At 35.6% G+C, this 23,219-nt stretch overlaps 1 protein-coding gene across 5 annotated transcripts in view; it reads right to left on the reverse strand.

Annotated features, from left to right (window-relative positions):
• The window catches only part of ADGRG6 (adhesion G protein-coupled receptor G6), a 1,156,656-nt gene that overhangs the window by 592,501 nt on the left and 540,936 nt on the right, over nt 1-23,219 (reverse strand). For all 5 annotated transcript variants that reach the window (XM_044058511.1, XM_044058431.1, XM_044058747.1 and 2 more), the window contains exon 3: nt 3,914-4,255. In XM_044058511.1, coding sequence (XP_043914446.1) covers nt 3,914-4,255 — 342 coding nt within the window. The remainder of the gene's footprint in view (nt 1-3,913; nt 4,256-23,219) is intronic.

Consider the following 23,219-nt stretch of genomic DNA (forward strand, 5'->3'; position numbering starts at 1 on the left):
TCACAAGGAGAGAACTGAGATAGGCCTTTCTCTCAGATCCCACTTCCTAGAACCTGAGGGGAGGTAGCCAAGGTGGCTCCTAATATTAAAAGTTAGGGAGGAGTACATGCATTAACACAAGAGGTTCTTTACAGAAAATAGACTCCAAGAGGTCAATGAGAAGGAGATATGGTGGTTCAAACAGTAGTGCTAAGGGTCTTCAAGGCAGGCAACTCTAATATACCATACTGTACAATATTTTGTTTTAACCAAATGGGAATAAAGCATACACAAAGAGTTAATCTTTCCAGAATATGCAAGAGGCTACTGCTAAACTTTTGACCATTCTCAAAATATTGGAAAGGCAGGAATGAAACCCATATTGTACCCAATCATTAGAACACAATGTGTACTTAAGCACAGAATGGGCAATCAAAAGTGCAGGATTATCTTTCAGGGCAAAGGTATGCCAGGCAGAAATATGTAGCGCTGGGAATATCTATGCATTAAAGTAGGCGACACAGCACGTTTCTGTGTACCAGCTGTCTTGTGACTTCCGTTCTGCAGGGCAGAATGCCATCATTTTTCCACATGTGCTCCTATAATTAGAGGGGTTTATCTGTCCATAGGCTCCCTTCTCTGCCTGGATGCAACAAGGTGCCTATGTCTACATGGTTTGCTCATGTGAGCAGAACTTTCCCACAAGGTATCTATGTCATGTTGACAAAGCAGCATGCAATTTAAGTTAGCTGTATAGCTAAACTATACAAAAACTATTCTGATGTAATGTGAACTCATGTGGCATACCAAATCATAGGAACATCGAGACTATTGTGCACACTTAGATGTGGCATTTGGATGTCCCTAGAAAATGAGTACTATGTGTCACTGTACAGTATGTGATCCTAGTCAACAATGAGCATTATGTGTCACTATGCAGAAGGCAGGACAGGTGGTCCTCTGGGAGGTGGGTTATATGTGTTACTATATGGGAGGTGGAATAATGTTGCATTTGCCTATGGCTCAAGATGTTTACAGTGCCATGGAACAACTAACTTGAGTATTAGGACAATCACTGGCCATATGTCACTGATTCATTAACAGAGACCTTGACTTGCAAATAGGCATATATAAGAACTCAACAGAATGTGAGAATTTCACCACTGGTACCAGAATTCTTAGATGAACTTTAACTTAAGTACATTTTAGCCATTAGTAAACAGTAACATTATCAGCTAAATTTGTTTGTTTGTTTTTGTATGTGTATAGAAAGGGTAGGGCAAGAAACACATAAAAATATCTATGCAGTCATGTTTTTTTTAATCACCAAGCAAAACATATGAGTGTATCATAGTCATTAAATAATTACTGCTCATTACTTTTCACTTTCTGTCTACATTTACTTTTCCCCGCATTAAAAATCGTACTAAAGCAAATCAGAGGTGTTCCAACTAAAAGTAACAGGATATCAAAATGTTTCATTGACAGATAACAGTGAGGTGCATAAAATAATCAGTCTTCCTAACAGACACAGAGTGTCTGTACTGAATAGATAGGATAAAATGGTTCAGCAAAAGTAATCCAGGACACAGCTATAAGAAATCCAAAATGCATATCAGCAATGGCTCCTTATCGAACATGTGATACCTGATCTTGTGAGTACTAACATGAATTCTGAAACTATCTCCTATAGTTTTAAAGTTCAAATTCACCCATATACTCATGGCACTGGGGAGGGTGCTGCACTCTATACACCCCTGCTGCTTATATATTGGTTTGGTTCATTTCATCAGCTCATTTTATTGACAAATAAATGTGGTTCCTTTTGTCTAAAATTCATTTCACCAACACTACATTTGCTCAAAATGTATTTAACTGAATATTGTTTAATGGTACAGAAAATAACTGCTGCTGTGATTTTAGAACACAGGAGTTACAATGCAAATTAGTGTTTACCAGTATTTGTAATGTGGTAATGCCCTCTATTATGTTTTGCAGCCATTTCTAAAAGTTTACGTGTGTGCAAGTGATTCAGTGTTGGAGGAACATTCTCTTTTCTCTATGGTTGTACAGTTAATATACTTATATGGGAGCGGGTCTGAGAGGACCAGGTGTCCCCCCCCCCCCGAAAATAAGGTTTCGGAGATATGTTTAGAGTATACAATGAGATACAGCAACCTCAGACTTAATACATTTTCAAACTTTCAGATCTACTGTTCTGAGGATTGTGATAGGACCATGTAATATTAATAACCTCACAAAGTCTCTCCTGTATAGCTGACAGATAGCTCACAGATTACCTCCAAAAATACAAGGAACAGCTACAAAGCCAGTATAACTATGGCCCAAACTCCAAGGAGGAGCTGCACTAAGATCCTGACAAAATGTGTTTTCTGCATACTTCAGGATGTAGCTACTGTATTCAAACACGTCATTTTTTTCAATACTGTCTGATGTTTGTTGTCAAGTCCAAAATGAACTGGTTCCATAATGTACTCTACACAACATCCATCAACAAGTGCAAAACATTTGACTAAGAATTCGGTTTTATACCTGTGAACGCATCCATTAATTCAAACAGACAGGCACACACATACATGACATTACAAACACAAGCATTAAGTTTCTTCAATGTGTGTGTGTTTTGTATGTGTCTATATGTGCGTGTGTATGTATGTATGTATATAAACATATGACTAATTTATTTGATTCATATATCCTATGTTAGCCTTTTGTATCTTCAGACCAAGGTCATGCTGAAAAGGGTTCTGTCGAACAGCTCAACAACTCAGCTATCAAATAAATAAACAAATAAATAAATATGTGATACAATCTCACTGTTGTAAAATGACAACAGTCTCAATACCATGACAAATATTATTTTCTTATATTTTAAGAAAACATGGAAATGCTGCAAGAAAAAAAGAAAAAAAAGTCTATTATTTTATACTGGGCATATCAAGAGGTTAGTCATGTTTATGATTTTCTGAGTCATTATCACCCTTCATCCTTCTGCTAGTACAGTTCACTTTCTAAATACAACTAAGATGCTGCCAAGTTATGATCTGAGTTGTGAGCACCTGACAGCAACTCAATCTCTGATGACACAAACACACTGAAGTTGAATGTAGCAACAGTAACATGCTTGCATTCTCAAACAACAGCTTCATTTTCACCGGTGTTAACGTAAAGAATTTCACACCAAGTAGAGTCTGATGGTGTTCTTGTGATATGACAGGCACAGTGGGCCTTAACTAGGAGTCTCAGTACAGACAGTTGGTCATACGTAGATATAAACATGGAGGCTATAGGGAAATGAACTTCTTGTCACTGTAATTTTCTCATCATTGACATTTAAAATAGATTTAAATAAAAAATAATCTGGCAGACAAGGAAACAAAACAGAAATCAGAGACAAAGGGTTCATAGGTTCATACTAGGCTATCTGCCCTAGTAATGGTCATTATATTGGGGATCAGGAATTTTTTCAAATGATTACCATGGAAACAAATACTATGTATTACAACAGTAGCAACAGCATGCAAATAGCACTGAACTAGCAATGTTAGTGTTATTGTACAAACATTGCCAGTCAACATGTTTATAGGAGCAGCTATGTACTTTCTAGACAGTTTGGTTATGCCATAGACAATGTTACAGCTTTTATAGATATATATTGTCAGAAAAAAATATAATTTTTTAAATTTCCACATTGCCTATAGCCAAAACAGTAAGTGCTTGAACTAGAACAATGTTGAGACCATTGTGTCCAAGACAAATGCAGCCCTGGTAACAGAAACCTTCATTATGTTTAAAATTCTCTTTTTTCGTCCAAGTTTCAGTCTCAGTATCTCATACAAAATACTTGTTAAATAGCGCTAATGACAAACAAAGAAAAGCAAGTCACATTGTGTCTTTACTTCCTACTTCTTACCATGCCAGTATGTAGCATTGAATCCTTTCTTCTGTACACTAAAATCAGATGTAAATGAAATATTCATTGTGTTACCAGTTGAGGTGAATGATAAACGGTTGGCAGTGAGGCCACAGAATGTCCGGCTAGATTCTCCAGTGTACACGACAACATAATCATATATACATTTCTGAGCTTCTTCAAGTTCAAAGTCCACAAAAATTAGTTTAATGATGAATCCAGGAGGGGCTAAAATCTTCCATTCACATGCTTGGCTGTTAGGGTAGACGCTAGGATAACAGGGTGAAGTGAAGTATCCTGAAGGGTTGGTCAAACCTATCCTGCAGTCTGCACATCCATGAGCTGGGGAGACAAAAAAGGAAAGCTAAGATATGATGAAGGTGAAAAATACAGTACATCACACTTGCATCATATTTGCCTATATTTTGACACAACATAAATAAAATATAAGTTCAAGCAGAGGCAAGTCATATTTTTTTTTCTTTAACTCTTAACAACAGTCCACCTTTTGCCACACCAGCAGAGTTTACCATCAGGGATTAACTTCACTGACTGACTCCCTGTCCATTCCCATAATATGTGAGAGCTGGAAGAGGAAGTGATAGTGACATTTGTTAAACTATGATGGGGGGGTGGCCTTTTGTTGATCTACCCTGATAATCCAGGCAAGACAGCAACAGACTCATTTGGCGTGAGTACTCCTATGACTGAGATATAGGAGGATGGGTTATGTCTCTAAACTATGTTACCATAATGGAGGATGTGCTGTGTCTCTAAACCATGTTAACATAATAGTGGACGGGTTGTGTCTCTAAACTATGTTACCATAATGGAGGATGGGTTGTGTCTCTAAACTATGTTACTATAATGGAGGATGGGTTGTGTCTCTAAACTATGCTACCATAATGGAGGTGGGTTGCGGCTCTAAACTATGTTACCATAATGGAGGCTAGGTTGTGTCTCTAAACTGTGTTAGATTAATGGAGGATGGGTTGTGTCATTAAACTATGTTACCATAATGGAGGATAGGTTGTGTCTCTATAAGCTATATTACCACAATGGAGGCAGGGTTGTGTCTCCAAACTATGTTACCATATGCTGCCATTCCTCACTTAGAGCTCCTCTAGATTACTGCCAATCAAAGGTCTCTATAGTCTACTTAAAAGAGGCAAGTACATTATAGACCAATACATTGTCCCTCCCAGGCTGACCTTACAGGACCTGGGAATGCATGTGAGCCAAGTTATCTGCAGCAAATATGGCTAATCTTCACCTGAATCAGTGGGCTGGTACCTAGTGTAAAAGTCATAAAAAAATAAAACAAAAAAAACAGGACTTCTTGTTCAATCTTTCTGATGGTCTAGATGACCTTAAATACAATTATGGCTTAACATGCTCCATAAAAAATTATTTGTTCTTATTACTACATATGTGAATTGTTGTATAGATTGTATTTATCCTTAGATATACATCTGTATAACCTGGTACCCAGTTCTGGGAACAGAGTTACATCATCAGAGAAACAGTAAGGGTAGAAGGAAATAAACATGCAATGATTGTGTATCCTGCTAGGCAGGTTGTAATTGTGACTGGTGATGGCTAGGACAATCCATAAGGAAAAGAGAGTAAATGACCTGACATCAAGGTGCAAGTGAATAGAATAAACTGAGCTACATTAATAAGTCACTTGTCTAAAACCACACTCAACAGAAAGAGTACAGGATCTGAAAAAGAGACATAGTAATGAACTCATTGATGACAAAGGCTAGAACATGCCAAAACAGAATGCTGAACATAGACCGAGGAAAAGGAGGGAGAAAGAGAAAGGGTTTCATATGAAGAAGACAGAATTAAATACGGGGCAAAGACAAAAACATAGAAAAAGGGAATCAAGAAAGAATATATGCAGAAAAATGCAAGTCGATTAAGCACAAAACTTAGATTACAAATGATATGTAAAACAGAGGAAGTATTATTTTTAAGGGAAATCTTAAGTGCAAAAGTAAATGCACAGGCCCTTCAATCTTCTTAAATGGGCTGGCAGTGTAGACATATTGTTCTATTACTACTAGCAGAGTTACAAATGAGTCATTTTATGAGACTATCCTCCTTAAATAGTACATGATCTTACAGTATGATATTTCTCACTTTGAATTGTTTCATGGTAGAGCAGTTGTGGTAACTGAAAAAGTGTGGTTTGAACAACACCATGAAAATTCAATAGCTTACTTCCATGGCAGCTAACCTGACCTTTTTAGGTGGCACAGTGGTCTTCAGTTTGGGATCCAGCAGAATAAAGTGAAAAATATTGTTAAGAATAGCCTTCAGATTGCAAACACTCTGTCAGTAATCATAAACCACAAGCAGTGGTCTGAATTCTAACTCTGCAAGATTTATATATATATATATATATATGTGTGTGTGTGTGTGTGTGTGTGTGTGTGTGTGTGTGTGTGTGTGTGTGTGTGTGTGTAAACGGAAGCATATCTCAGCACTTTAGGAGGGAAAAGCTGACAATCTCCAACAAAACCTTAGATTCCTAAAGATCATAGGATGAGACTGAAAGACGTGATGGGCTACTGAGTTAATGAATCCGACCAGCTTTAATTTTTCAGAGTATAGCTGATATACAGAGCCCCAGTATAATTAAAATTCTTGTTGAATATTTATGTGTTCCATCAAAAGAGTGTTTTTTAGCATAATATTCTGCATGATGAATATGAAAAAAGTTTACCATTGGGGATGATATGAAATCTGCATGATTCTGGCTTAAATAAATACACCACAAATCTTATCATATTGATCCATTGTGTTTTAAATACTGGTTCACTGAAGCATAAGGTTATATAATTTTAGTTCCATTAATATTTTATCAGTTTTGGGAACAAATCCAAATTATTGAGAATACAATTCACATAGAATGCAAACCTTTGATATCATGACATTCAAAGGGTATCATGCTATAGAAATGGTATCATGACATTTTCGATAATATTAACAAATATATTTCACTTTATTGAACAACTGAAACATTGGATTACTACCTTTATAGATGCCCAAAGTGGGACATAACTAACTGAAACATAAGATTTTGGAGAGCAAATGATAGAGCAGACCTATATTTCTGTTATTGGTAAAATAACCTTTGTTTTAAAAAGATGACTGTTTCTGTTGTTTGCTGTCACATTAAACCATTTATGTTATACTACCACAGTCATCTGCAGTATTATAGAGAAAGTAGAAAAGTAGTTTCCCCTATAATACCAGCACTTGAAATCCTTCATGTTTTTACCCCACAGGGAACAGACTAAATATGGACTGTCCTGAGAAAAGATGGGCTGTGGTACCCCAATTGAAACAGCAGCTTCAGACGTTAGGTCAGTACCTTTGTAATAAGAAACTCACAGTTTATAAAAAGAGATTTGGAAAAAAAAAATTAGTGTTTTCACTTTGAGACTTAAACAATGACAACAAATATGCATACAGAAATATAATTTGCTAGTGACGAAATGTACATGCTAAATGTCAGCGAGTAAGCCCTCTAAGTACTGTACAAAATCACCAAGTACCAGACATGCTTTGAAGTTGCTAAACATAAAATTCCTTGGGATCAAAATTGATAAAGAAAATTACCTGCAGTTTGGGTATTGTAATTCTATGACCTAATACCAGAAATTAGTCAGATGATCTAAACTACTAACAGCAAATTTCTGCTGTTGATAGTCATAGTATAAACATCACCTGGTCTATTATCTGAAGAAAATGAGGCTAAGTTCTATTTGTAGGACACTTCAAAGCTCAAAACTAATAAACTCATCAGTTGACATTAATTACAATTGTCCCTTTGCCTTGGGCTGCCTCCTAATGAATTCATTTGATGCAGTGATGACTCTGAAATGCATAGAAAAAGTTGCATGATTTACAGAGTACAAATCAGCGAACTTTGAGACATGAGCAGACACATGCATCTTCACACCCCAGTAATGAGTACTGATTATCATGCATTCAATTATAAAAATAAGGAATACAGCAAATAGACACGATGATATAAGGAAATGCAAAGAAATAAAGCAGCAGTATATCAGGTAAAGTAAGTTATCAATAGTGCATATAAAATACAGACATACACACACACACACACACACACACACACACACACACACACACACACACACACACACAATGATTGATTAAAGTGTGTACGTTATATACTACACAGAGTATCCTTTTTTTGTCTTAGGTAACTTTGCAATATCAGAACAGATAACTGCAATGTGATTTTGTTGATGTACCTATTTTTCTATCTATATATTATTATTTATGTATCTCTGTATATCTATAGGCTGATTACATTATGCTACCAAACCTAAACAAAATAAACCAGACCTACTCATCCCATAGCCTATAGTGAGGAAAATAAAATAAAAAGTACTACACATATCACATCCAAAAAATTATAATATAATATAACCATACATCACTCCACAGCATTAAATCCAGCCTAAAAAATTTAAAATAAAAAGTTAGCATTCTCTCCCATTGATAACAATGATAAAAAAATAATAATAATCAAACATGGGAGAACTCAAAAAAGACACTACTGACCCACCACCACAATATCATCCTTATAATCAGATATGGCAGTAATAAATATCTTAATAAAAAAACTACAATAATAAGAAAAGCAACAGTAAACAACTATTAAAACAAAACACATAAAAAATTTGAATCAGGAAATTGGTGAAATGTGCTAAAAACGTTAAAATAAAAAATATACCAATTTTACAAAATATGGTTAAAATACAGTGTTACAATAATAAACATACTAGCAAATATAAGAAACAGCACTAAATGTTCAGAACGCTTATACCAGGAAAACATTGTCCAATGCACCTATACTGAAACAGACTGAAAATGAAACTTGGCTTGGGTAACTTATGGATGAAATGAAGATTGAAGTCTCAAACATCATTTGCTAAGTTCAACCCACTAAGGGTCAGAGTTCCTCCAAAGGAAATCACTGTCAGTGAGTTGTGCTGGAAGTCATGCCATTTTTGCTAATAATCCCACCCCCCTCCTTCCAGTTGGTGCGACTGTGGAGTTGATATATATAAGTTTGGGGATGAGGAGGGGAGACTTCCATAAGCACATAAATTCTCTGTCATACATGGCATGTGATTTCAAAAGTAAAACAGGTTAGACCCCCCCCCCCACAAATTTTTTTTTTAATTTTGGGGGTGTTGCTTTTTTGAGGAATGAAGTTTGGGGATTCTGATCTTTGGCAAGTTAATTCATCCACTCACAGTAGAAGCAAGTTGACATTCAGTAACTTATTACCACAACACCTCATTATGCAGAGAAACAAAAACATTATTTAATCTGTGTATGTAATTCCCTGAATAGGCAAAAATCACATGAATTAAATTAATGTGAAAATAGAATATAAAAAAATGAAAAAAAAAAAAGATAAATAGAATGAATAGGTGACTGAGGTTCTCAGGTATAATACGTTATACACTACAAAACCAGTATAAACAGCAATATACCCAACACCCATAAGCCACACACACACACACACACACACACACACACACACGAACATAAGTGACATAAATGCATAATTATGCACTTAATCACAATCACACACAACTACAGCACAAACTTACACTTACATAACATAATACTATATTAAAAGTAAGTACATACATATAGGTTCATAGATTAGTACTAAGCTAACTGCCCTTGCGAGCCATTTTAAGCTTAGCCAGTTATCCCTTGTGAGACTCAAACCCTGCACCTTGTGTTTGCAAGGCAAACACCTTAACCATTAAGCCACCCTCCCAAACAAGCAACCTCTGCTAGGCTTGAACCGAGGACCATGCACAACATAGCCAAAGTGATTTACCTCTAAGCCACCTCAGATACACAATGGTAAAAAGCACAGACATTCAAACATAAACCACAATAACACAAATAACATAAAAATAAAGATAATAAATGCACACACATACATGGCACCAAAAAAATACATTACAAATTCAGCTTACATTTATACATACCTACATCAACACCTACAGTAACACATATTAATCTCTACATAAACATATAAAACATATAAAAATAAGCAAATTGAAAAACTATACAAACAAAACACGTGAAACACAAAAATAAGTAAACTAATAAATAAACAAATTCTTAAATACTCTACCCACAATAAGTCATATAATGATAGCAATCATCTGAAATCAATAAATTAAATAAATAAAATGAACTAAATATGAATACATAGAATAACTTACCTTTTTGATAAATCCCTAAAATCTTCATCACAGGAATAAATAAACAGAAAATAAATAATAATAGCAATAACAATGTTAAGACTAAAAATATGCAAAATTCCTTCCAAACATAAACAGGAAAAAAATTAGAAGTAAAAAGGACTTCCATATATCAATTCTTCCTTAGATTTCAGGCTGCAAAGGTACTTTAAACTTAGCCATAAAGTTCAGATGCACCATCAACTGATACTCTCTGACCCAATTCTAATCATACTGCCCACAGAACAGGAAAAAAGCAGGTAAAATAAAACAGAAAGCTACCTACAGAATAAAAAAGCAGTACTATCTAAAATAAATTTAAAAAGTGCTCTTTTATACTAACACATAAACCATCTGCTGTGGATGACATAAGACTTTAAAAATAAAACAGGTTAAATTTGTGTATTAACCTAAACAAAAAAAAATTGTTTGTCTGCAGCATGCAAAGTATATAGTACTAAACTAGTTATATATGTTGGGTAGTCAATGCCTTTTTGCTGTGTTCATAATGACCACAAAGGTTACAAGATGTGAGTATACATACATGCACACATTCAACATACATAACATATATAATGGTTTGGATAAAGTCTCTGTAAAGTGAGCTGCATTCAGATGAGATATGTTTCAAGTACTGAGCATCTTCTTCTTCCTCTTTCAGCTTTTCCTGATTAGGGGTCACCACAGCGGAACTCCGGCCCGCTAATGTGAGGGGGCGTAATTTGTTATTAAAAGTTAAGGCATACCATTTGCAAGATGTTCAAATACGACCCTTCTACTTAATGAAACTGTTAGCACAAAGCCAGTGGAAAAAAGACCATTGACATACTTTATACTGATATGCTAAGTAATAATGGTGTCATGACATTCCTTGATGTGTAATGGATTCCAGATGTTATATGGATGATATTCACAGTGTTAACAAGTTTTATGGATTTTTTTAAACATGTATTTTAATAAATTAGTGTCATGTTTTAGTTTTTTTGTTTATTTTAGCATAAAATAATCTGATATTTCTACACTCCTCCCATTTGCAAACAGCAACAAAAAAAAAATTAAAAATTACTCTTAAGTTTTCCTGTGCAAGAAACTAAGACCAAACCACCTTGCTATGAAAAGAATGGAAAACTGTACTGCACACAGAATGTACAAATAAAAAACAGATAAATGGTGTATATGGGGTCTGAAATGTAAAAAATAAAATATCTGGCATTCTTTGGTAAGACAACACAATTTGTGTTGGAACAGAAGAACATAATTCTAAATCTCTAAGCATTAAAAACCATGGAACTGTCCTGTAAAAATCATAGCATATGGTCAAAAAGAGGCACACTTTTCTTATTTTTCACAATAGAAATTCTTTACATACTACTCCCAATACAGTACAATTAAGGAATCTTTCTCTAGGCTTAATTTATTTATTTAGTAAGATACATGCCCATAAACATGTCTGATTTTATGACAAGCATCAGTAAATGTAGAAGGAGCATAGTCACATATAAGGACCAAAAATATAGTTTTATACCTAAATCCCAGCAGTTCAGATGCATATGCCTGTATACAAAACACACACGCACACATATGTAACTACATATGCATAACACATGCATGCACAGACATGCATACACATAGGCCTGTATCCCTTTTAGACTTACATAAGAAATGATATGGCATTTGAAGTGGTGTTTATCTAACAGAGTTCTCTGAGGATATAGATTTCTAATATTAAGTTCTATTAAACAAAGAAATTGAAAGGAAAAAAAATATTCTGAGCAGCAGCAAAAAAATACAGTATGAATATTTTGATGCACATGCAAAATATAATATATTTTGAGGAAACAAAGAACTTGTTTATTTTATAATGCTTCTCAAAATGTATAAGAAACTTATGGACCATATAAAATAAATAATAAGGACAGATCCTCATTTAAATACTGAAATATATTTTATGCCTTATAGTGGTATAAGCCCATATGACAGGAAAAATGAAGAGGGTATTAAATAAAACATGGTAGATAACCATTTAAAATGTCATGACTCAGATTTATGAGTCCTGGAATATGTATACTAAATAACTGAAAATCCAAACTTATCTTGACATTTCAATGTGGAGCCAATAAGATTTTTTTTCAACAAGCGTTACTATACTTAATGCAAATGTAATCCATTACTTTTCCTGCATCCTACTTATTACATTAAATACAAATGTTTTAAAGCAGCAGTAAAGTTAGATGTGGATAAGATCAGATCTGTACCACTACATTCAAAACATTATCTTTAATCTAAAAATCTTAAAATGAACTGTGATGGCCACCCCAACCAAGTGTAAGTTTCAGACTGAGTACTCCACCAAGCAGAGTATTTGAACTAGATCCCCATATGCATTTATCATTACACTCTCTGTGTTTAAGTGCCTTCCAGTGCTCACATACCTGCTATAACTGTACTTTGAATAAAATCACACACATGTACGTGGGCGCACACACACACACACACACACACACACACACACACACACACACACACACACACACACGTACATACACACTCATTTCTAAGAAAGACTTACTCTCCAACATTACTGACTAATGCCCTAGACTAAGATATTAAACTGCCCCAACCACAGATTACCAAGCTGGAGACCTACAGGTTACTATTTCACTCTTTTTAGTACACTAAATAATTCTGAACAGAAATTATACTATGTAGCAGAGATGTCTGGGAAACAAAAGATGGGTGCCAGCAGCTTGTCACCCTTTAACCTCTTGTCAATGAATACATAAATAAATAAAAAGACTATCAGCTACAAGCTTTTAAATGTGAATAAATAAAAATAACCTTTTAAGAAAGAATGAGCTAATGAGTATAGTTCACAGTTAAATATACACAGAAATATGTAATTGCCCAGGGAGTGGGCAAATAATAATTTTGAACAAATATAGTATATGAAAGAGAGACATCTGTCTATAATAAAACTTTTCTATACCTATTCTTGACTGCAAGAATTACCGATTTGTAAGACTAAGTAGCTAAATTTCCAGAATGTACAAGCCAAGACAAAATGCAAAGATAACTGAAAAGTCATGAGATGCAGGGTGATTATTCTTTCTGACTTATTTTCTTCACCTCAGGGTCTTCAGCTATAGCCAATGCCTCTTCCTTCAGAAACTAAAGATGCATTTAAAAAGGAATTCACATTTACCTAGTAAGAGGCCTGTTTGCCAAGTCTTAGTTAAATATGTCCTTAAAGAAGCTTCAAATTGTACTTTTATAGTTCTTTAGCTTCATAGTCTAGGAATACTCACAGATCATGTAATCGCAGGGAATAATAATTACATTTATAAACTTCAACTATAACTTTGTACATTGCATAAGAAGGTCACAAGTTCATCCATTGTTTGATGCCACTGTACAGCACTCATTGCAGATATAAATTCCACAGAATTCATAAAAAGGTCATAAGTTTGAATATCTTTTCAATACACTTAAAATTGCACCTTTTGCCAATTAAATCATGTATCTTGATTTACCCGCTACAGGTTTTACAAGGCTGTAGAGCAACTCATAGATCTGCTACATTCAGGCTGAGAAAACATTGGCAGGTTTGTGAGCAGGCATCATAGAAGTTAAAGGAACTGCTGGAGTTTATAGTGTTTTTCAGACTGAAAAATCCTACCATTCGTTTTAAAACAATAAGAATAAAAACCATCACTGATCTTTTGCATTTAGTAAACTCTCAAAACAAGTCAGGAAGATGCGACTATGTTCATACAGAATACATACATAAGTAGAATTTTTAGAAGTTTACTGATTTTGTTGTATGCAAAAGGTGACGCTTAACTCATAGATGATCAATATAGTCACTGCCGTGATAGCATCTGAACTAATGAAGAAAAACACAGCTCATGTAGCCAATGCATTGTAGGTTGCTGTGCTCTTAAAATAAAATGAATGGAAAAAGAGACTAGCCTCAGTGGAACACATATCAACTTGCCAGCCACACTAAAAGAAATTAGAAAGGAAATTAATTCAGTTGTTGCATCTTTGGGGTTTTCCCGGTTAGGGGTCGTCACAGCGGAACTCCGGTCCGCTAATGATTGGCAGTAGATTTTTACATGCTGAGTTGCCAGCTCTGACGCACAACCTTCAACAAAGGTACGCCCATTCACACATGTCTCCACACAGAAGATGCTCTAGCTGAGAATCGAACAGGACAACATCTTACTGTGAGATGACAACGCTACCGCAGCACCACCACGCAGGATTAGAAAGGAAATTAATTCAGTGAATTAAAAAAAATCGTACTGGTAAAGGCTTGCTTATGAAAAACAATTGATCAATGGTAAGTAACATTTAGGTGCTAAGAATGGGTAAAATTAAGGAAAAAAATGAAATAAGAACTAATTTTAAAAATGTGATGTCAACTCTTAATCAGATTTTTTAAATTAAGATTAGCTAGTTTAACCACACAAATTAGAAGTAATAAGGTAGTTACTTCTGGTATGGAGTCTTAAAAAGAACAACAAATTCTCAAAAGGACAGAGTTCTGTGAAAAATGTATTTCAAGATGAAGAATCAGGTCACATGACTCAGCTTTCAACAGCACTGAAAGAACGTAGAGGATAGCAACTGACAGCAAGCTCGCCATCAGTGAAAGAAAGGAATAATTAGTTGATCAAACTTCTTTCATTGACATTTTAAAAGAAAAAATATTTAGAGGAAATGATCTTACCTGATCATGAAGTTATTCAGAGGCAAGTAGTGTATAATGAGCAATAAGTTGGAAGAATCCATTATACTTGCCACTGACACAGCTGATTAAAGTGATAATCTGGACAGAGAGAATAATTTTAACCACAATAAAAATATAGAGAACATGACTGAAGATGAAACAAATAGATAGTACTGGAAGAATATTACTTTTTCAGTATGCGTGAAATACATGAGTAGGCTGAAAGATGGCATTTTGTGCACTGTTTTTGTTGCTGCCATGTTGGTTTTATTCATTGCTGAGGTACAGGATGTTCATCAAATCCCTTGTAACAGGCCGAGAGTATACCTAGTCTCAGATGTAGCAAAATTATTATGGCTCCTAACAAAAGACTGCAATAACAGAGCTGCCCTTTGTACCCATAGAGTTATCATGCTACAGCCATGCCAGGTAAATGCCCTGCACACTGAAGAAGCTATAATTCAGGCTTCTCTTTGAAAAAAAATATCACTTATGAAGGCTGTTCTCAAGTCATTTCTAATTTCCCCTAAGTGGCTGTGGAGATAATTTAGCAGAGGTCATATGTTTGCGACACTGAAATAACATCCACATTGTAGTGTGGTATGACGACATTGGTAAGTCCACCTTGAAAATGCCCCCAACCCCCCCCCCTCGTACATTGTGGCTTTCTAACAAAGTACTGTACAGCAGTCAAGGTATTAGGTACTCTTTGGGAGGTCCTGTCAGTGAATAGATTAGTAGGCTCAGTACAGTCTAAGGGAAACATTATGCTGGTCACACATAAGAATTATTAGCTTTTGGGGAAGAGGTAAGGATTGCGAGCAGAAACAAAGGACCACGATCTTGGAGGTACTATATTTCTTGTGTCTGAATGAAAGATCTCACCTTCGAGAGATACATCATATCAACACTGAGCTATATTTAATCTAGCCAGTTCAGAGGCATTTACTTTGGGAGTTATAATTATAATCAACAATTTTGGATATAATTTACTCTTAGTTCTATCTTGTGCTTAAAAACCTCCTTGAGGGGCTGCTTAAGGAGTTGCTTCAAGCAAGCAATTTGGTGAATGAGTTGAGAATGACATATTCAGAAGAAATGCAATCAGACCATGATGGAATTTGTTATGCTGCTCTGCACAGCAACTTTGTATTCTGTTTTTCAGATGTAAAGCAAGGAGGGAGGGTGCTTTCCCTTCACCTGCAAACCATCTGACCAGGGACTGCTAATTTGTCGACCCATTCCCAGCGGAGAGAGACAGAGGTGGCCTGTACAGCACTCATATGGGCATCCATCAGGCAATTTTGCTATGTGGCTGACAAGCAGTTTCAGGGTTCCAGTACACTGAATGCATCATGGACCTATCACTCACTTCTATGCCAAATAAATTCCCACCTGGCACCCCTACCCTACTTTTAGCAAATCTGCTCCACTGCATGCCCAGTCTCCTCCAGGGATGCATTGTTGGAGACATACCCCCATGATACAAACCACAACCATATCACTAGGAGTGGTGAACAGATAGGACCTCTTCTTTCAACTCTTTCAGCACTGGTAACCTCCAGTTCCGGGGATGCTAAAAGAATCCAGGTGAGGCGGTCTATAGTCAGGATTTGACCCTCAATGCCATGAAGCTAATATCTACTACAGTTATTAAGTTAGTAATCACTAGTTTACTCAAACAGAGTTAACACTGTACTTGCAAGAATAAACAATGGATACAACAGTGAGAATTTTATATTTTGAATCAAGCTTTCCAATTAAACTGAGAATGAAAAAAGAAGTCACTACTACATCTTGGAAGTTATATGAACACAAAATCATGAATCACTTCTCATAAATCTCTGTTATTTTAATGATAAGATGTAAACTCTTCTGAGTCAGCAAACAGGAAGACACACTTCTTACTGAGAAGGGATGTCAAGTAATGTGTTGGTTTGAATCAATACTATATCTAACAAAATTCTGGTTCTGCTATTACTGTATGCCAGGGTACTATTTATTTTCAAGAAACATTTAAGTTTACCTTCTTACTAAGTAATGCAGAATAAAAACACATTTACATGTGCTATTACAGGATGGACAGATATTGCTTGGGATGGGATTAAAAATATATTGCATTCCTAGACTCTTTCTTTCTATATTATGTTTAAAGTGTATGTCAGAATGAGACAAAATTGTGAAGACCAGTAAATAGGGTAATCCAAAACCCCCCTTTTTGTTTATTCTTGGGCACAGTTTAGAATCAACATTATAATTTGATTACCCATGAGGGTGTCAGGGAAGCTAGCCCCTATGCTTGACATTGCCTTGTTAGCTACTGTGAGGTAAAAGCAGAGATCTATTTAGTATGAAATAGAAATAGAAGTAAAGATTCACTTAGCTTTGCATGTAATCTTCATCCACTAATCTCTTTCCCAGTTTGACTTCCCTGCCCCTCCTCTTCCTCTCACCCTTAAGCACAAGCCTCAGGTCTGAAACTATCTTAACTTTATCCGGTAGACTAGAGAAACTGGTCTTACTGTTCATTTGCGTCATCTCCTTGCTGATAGACATTTGTTATTTTTAGATGATAACTTAAACATAATCTGTGAATGATGATTGTGAGATTTGGGTATACTGGTGTTGTAACCTACAAGCCAAAGAAACATATGTGATAACAACATATAAGAGGGGTACATTTATTTCTTCTACATTTTTGCTGACTCTGAAACAGTTTATTATTGCGGATGAATTTGGCATAGCATGTTTACTGATTCTCCACCTGTTGAGTAAACTGCAGTCCTAAACTAAGCAGCTTCCTTTCATCAGCATGTAATAACTGCCTTATGACTCTCCTATACCCTTTATATTTCTGAGTTTTTTCAACACCTGTCAGCATAATCTTCTCTGTAAGTTTATTTTTAATGACCAGTACTTCTGTGCAAACACAAATACAGAGTAGTTTTTTTTGCATTTCCCTTTAATCACTTCTTCAGATTTACCCTATAACTTTCAAGGGAGTTCATTATTATTCATTATTTGTATTCATTTGTTAAATGGATAAGCCCACTAGGCATACATATCTCTTTTCACTCATGCCCCAGGAGTACTGACTTAAAATACAAGTTTGCCATAAATAAATTTCCTTTTTGCAGAGTTTATTTTCCTCCCTATACAAGTGAGGTCTAAAGAGGGACAACTTAGCTGCAGTTACCTTCTGCAGTGTTTATATTCTGCTCAGCTTCCCTTATTCACAAATGTGGTAGTTTGGGATAAAATCTCATAATACATTATGTAGGGATTCATAGGAATTTGTCTCTGTACCTTTTATTTAGCACCCATCATATATTAAGGTTTCTGTCCCAAGAAAAGCCCTTATCGCATGGTGTTTGTCAAAGCTGTAACTAGGGTGGGGCAAAGAGGGGGGGATGCCCTGGGTGCAAGATTTTAGGGGGTCTTAATCAGCACTGTAAACGATACGCCAGTCAGTTCCTAAAAGTTTTTTGGTGCTGTTTGTTTACATTAACTTCCCTGGGTATTAAAACAACTAGAATTGCCAACAAACGGCACTTGCTTAGAGTCAAGGGTAATAGCTTTAGTTATATGCCAGCATCACAAAAGTTATTCCCTAACACTATATAATATTGCTTATTTAGATCTACAAAGAACTTTTTCTGCATGTATCATATTTACTTTTAGCCGACTGTTTATATTTCTGAACTTAACAAGTGGCTGTAACTTTGACATATCATAACAATTAGACCATATGTGTCCTGCATGCTCCCTATGTAATCCCAACTAATGTAATGGACCACTGTCATTCCACACTGAACATTTCATTCCAGGAAAGTGCTTCTCCACAGCTAGTGCAAAATATGCACTCTGTGCACTTGAACAGGGGCAGAGAGGGGGAGTTGACAGTGACTGGGTATATCTGTATTCAAGATAGAACTACATAGTATTAGTTTCATAACCCATACAATAGGGCCTTTAAATGAATACATGGAAAATGTAGGCCAGAATTAGTGATAATTATCAAACATATAAACTAGTGTTTAATTTGGTGATCATTAACTCTTCCCTTCATTGACTGTTAATGTTTCAGGTGCAGAGTTTCAAAACGTCTTCTGTGTGGTCCTTTCTCCTGAACTATATCACCTTAATGATGACGTTATGTCTGGAAATGGAATATTGCACCGTGAATGTAAAATCACTCTTGAAGAGAGAACTGAACAACTGTATTATAAAAGTTCATGAGTGGGTCACATAGAACATGTAATCTGAAAGATTGCTCCAAAATAACTGTGAGATTGTTGTTAATTTGATGAACGTTTCCACATAACTATGACATTATTCAATATTTCATATCATAAGTTCAAGGATGACATCTACAGGAATATCCAGCATTAAAATTCCCAATGAAAATTTGCAAGCCTTTTCTAAAACATGATTTTACAAAGTGATTGCAAAAGCTCCCTTTATTAGTGAATTACACAATAAAAGTTCAAACGTTCAGTAGGTGTTGTCCTAAGGTGAACACACTTAATGTTTGTGCAAACATTATTTAGTTGAGTCTCTATGTAATCTGTTTATAGTTTTCATAAATATTCCAAGGTCATTTAGTCATATGAAGATTTCTGTCTTGCTAGTAACCTTCTTCAGGCTGCACCTACTTTCTCAAGCAAGTCTGTTATTCCTGTAAGAAATGTGTAAATACCCATCTAGTCATCTAGTTTATGTTTAAAGGGAAATGACATGCAAGGGATGTTTATTCCAGAGGTTTTGGAGGTGCTGCGTTATGCATCTGTCCCTCCCCCACGTTTCATTTATCTGTTGGTTAAAATGTAGGTCCTTGGTACTAGTAATGGTGGAGCCACTGGACTTCCAGAGATACAAGAGGTCTACGATAACCAGCAATGATGATTTATTTATTTATCCTTTGTTGACCATGTTAGTCCCACTAGGTTAGCAGCCTCTTCTCAATGGATACTTTAGGTGGTATTTATATTACTAGGGGAAGTTTAGTCATGGCATCAGTGAACTTCCCCGACTGTTTTTAATAGGTGCGGCCGGATCTTTTGCCCCACTGTTTTTAATAGGTGCGGCGGGATCTTTTGCTTCCACTTGAACGATCACCAACTCAAACAGATAGGACCTCAGTTTAACATCTTTTCAGGAGAATGACACACTCAGGAGTGAGGTAACACCCTATGCTGTACTGCCGTGTGTCAGTAATCCATCTACCTGGAATGGGAATGAAAGTCACAGCCTTCTGTGCCAAAGGTTTGGGAGGTGCCGCGTTATACAAAGCTGTTCAGAAGGTTGCATCAAAGGTAAATGTGCTACCTGTTAAATATTTTGAGCCAAAATGATAACCTGCCCCAAGAGACCCCACGTCCTTCGTAATGCCACTATTTTCATTTTTTTCCCTAATGGTGACAACTTAAAAACAAGATATTGAGTATGTTATGTTTAGTTCTGGTGAAGTTCCTGAATATTTTGTGTAACAAAAGCTCTAAAGTTTGTCATTAACCTCCATCTTCGCAGACTGGCTGTTTTTGTAAGCCCTCCATGCTAAAAAACAACCTGGAATGCAACATGCAATTGCTCTTCTCAGCAGTACCTTTCTCACTGCAATACATTTCTTACTTCCTTTTAGAACAGATCACTAACTACTTCTGCTGCAGCTCAACTCAAATGCCAGTCTGTCAGTGATCCTGAAAAATGTGTGACTTCATTCTGCAGACAACAAAGAATATCCAATGTATCTATTACAAAAATATTATTTGGCAAAATGAATATGGAAAATAACTAATAATTTATCAAATCTGATATATATGTGTGTATATATCTTCTTTCAACTTTTCCCGGGTAGGGGTTGCCACAGCGGATCACCTGTCTGCTCATGATTGGCATTGGAGTTTTACAGTGTTGAGTTGCCAGCCCGGTGCCCAACCTTCCAGAGAAGGCACACACATGCACACACTCACGCCTAGGGCCAATTTAGAGTGTCCAATCCACCTACAGCATGTCTTTGGGATGTGGGAGGAAATGGGAGCACCTGGAGGAAACCCATGTGACCACAGGGAGGACATGCAGACCCCACAGAAAAGGCACCCCAGCCAAGGATCAAACTGGAGAACCTCTTGCTGTGAGGCGGCAACACTAACCACTGCACCACTGGGGCCACCCATATGTCTGTACGTTCGGACGAAGTTTCAGTACTTTGAAACCCACTTGGTCAAACCCAGTTGTTCGAAGTACCAAAACTTTGAAAATGGAATATTCCCTTTTCCTCGCTGTAGTGTGATCTTGGAGTTGGTATATTTAAGTAGTGGGGGTGGGGGGTGCAGGGGGGCTTGCAAAACATGTTTTCTGTGTGTGTTTTTTTTTAGTCAGCCGATCCAGCGACGAGGCTTCAGCGAAAGTACACTTTTGTTGAAGTGAGCATCTACTTTGTCTGTTCAATGTAATGTATTTTTGAACAAAGTAGATCCATATATATATATATATATATATATATATATATATATATATATATATATATATATATATATATATATATATATATATATATATATATATATATATATATATATATATATATATGTGTGTGTGTGTGTGTGTGTGTGGGTGTGTGTATATAGATATACTTATATCTATATATAGATATATGTATATATATATATACATATAGGGTTCCTATTAGAAGACCGAAGATGCATTCTATCGAATGGGTCTTTGTCGAACTTAAAACAATGAAAGGCAAAATAGTGAAGCGGCTTTTAAGCAAATTCTTTCCCTGGGAAAGAATTTGCTTGGCCGCTTCAGTTACTTTGCCATTTTCGGCACTGTAGTGTGATCTCGGAGTTGGTATATTTAAGTAGGGGGTGTGTTTGGGGCAAAGCCCCCCACTTTATGTATTCTTTCAATTTTTTTTTCTTTTTTTTTTTTTGGAACAGCGATTTTTTTCCCTTGTACAAAAATCGCTGTTTTGAGCTTTAGAGATTGTAAGCTTTCACTTACATGGGGTTGATTCGTTCGATGATATAATATAGACTCTACACACACACACACACACACACACATATACATATATATATATATATATATATATATATATTTATTAGCAACTATATAAATGAACAGATAATGTATGGTTCACATGATGAATTACAGACTTAAAGTATTTAAAATTACTTTGTCATTATTAATAAAAGTAAAGCATTAATACAGCATAAAATAATTGCTCTTCATTGAGTCCACAGTTAAGGTCAAAAGGTGTTTGCTCATATTAAAATACAGCAAAAAGAGTTAACAGATTTTTTTGACAACATAGTCATTGCTGTTTTAGCTAATAATATTTTAGAATCATACTCAATTATCAGCAGTAAACAGTATGAATTTTGTAACACAAGTGTATAATAAATGCTAATTTGTAATTGTAAAATATAAATACTTATGTACAAAATACTGCGAGCTTATTCTGACAGATACCATCACTTTTCACAATTTATTCTCAACAGGCCATGTAATAATTTAAACATACTAGTTAAGGATCCTGACAAATGTAAATTCACAAATACTTCAGTCTCAGTTCTTTAACATCTCCAACAACAACTGCTAGTATATTATATAATGACTGGCCATTAACATTCAAAAATGAGCGCATTGATTGGTCAGCCCAACCAGCATGCCCGTTGTAAATTGAGCATATACCAATAGAAAAACGTCTGGTTGCCCAGACTTTCTTCTATTAATATATGCTGCAGAAATTCTAGTGTTCTTTAATTTAAAAAAATAAATAAATAAACTTAGAAATCAGGAGGCTTCAAAAGAACGACAGAGATGGGCCAGAGAAAATACAAGGATAATCAGGTACATTATTCAAAACTAGAGAATGTACCTGATTATCCTTATATTTTCTCTGCCCCTTTTTTCTCATAAGTTTGACGTCTTTGAATCTCAATTTTTTTTTTAAATTAAAAACCAAAAAAAAAAGCAGTGGAGATCTTCCTTTCTCCATTGGTTCCTTTCCACAACACTGATATACTTTGTAAGCATGGGAATGTAAGTCCCATACGCATGCACAATACATCAATAAAGCCCCACATACCAGGGAAAACTATGGAAGAGCACCACAGCACCATTATACAAGCACATTATTTAAGAAAAGTAAGTAAGCAACTTTTTTCTTAAATAATGTCATTGTATAATAGCAATAACCCATGGCTGGGTGTGGGTAATGCTGATTTACCCATGGTTGGCTTTGTTT

This window comes from Protopterus annectens, chromosome 1.part0 (genome assembly GCF_019279795.1).
Source record: "Protopterus annectens isolate FY-2018-M chromosome 1.part0, PAN1.0, whole genome shotgun sequence".
NCBI lineage: Eukaryota > Metazoa > Chordata > Ceratodontiformes > Protopteridae > Protopterus > Protopterus annectens.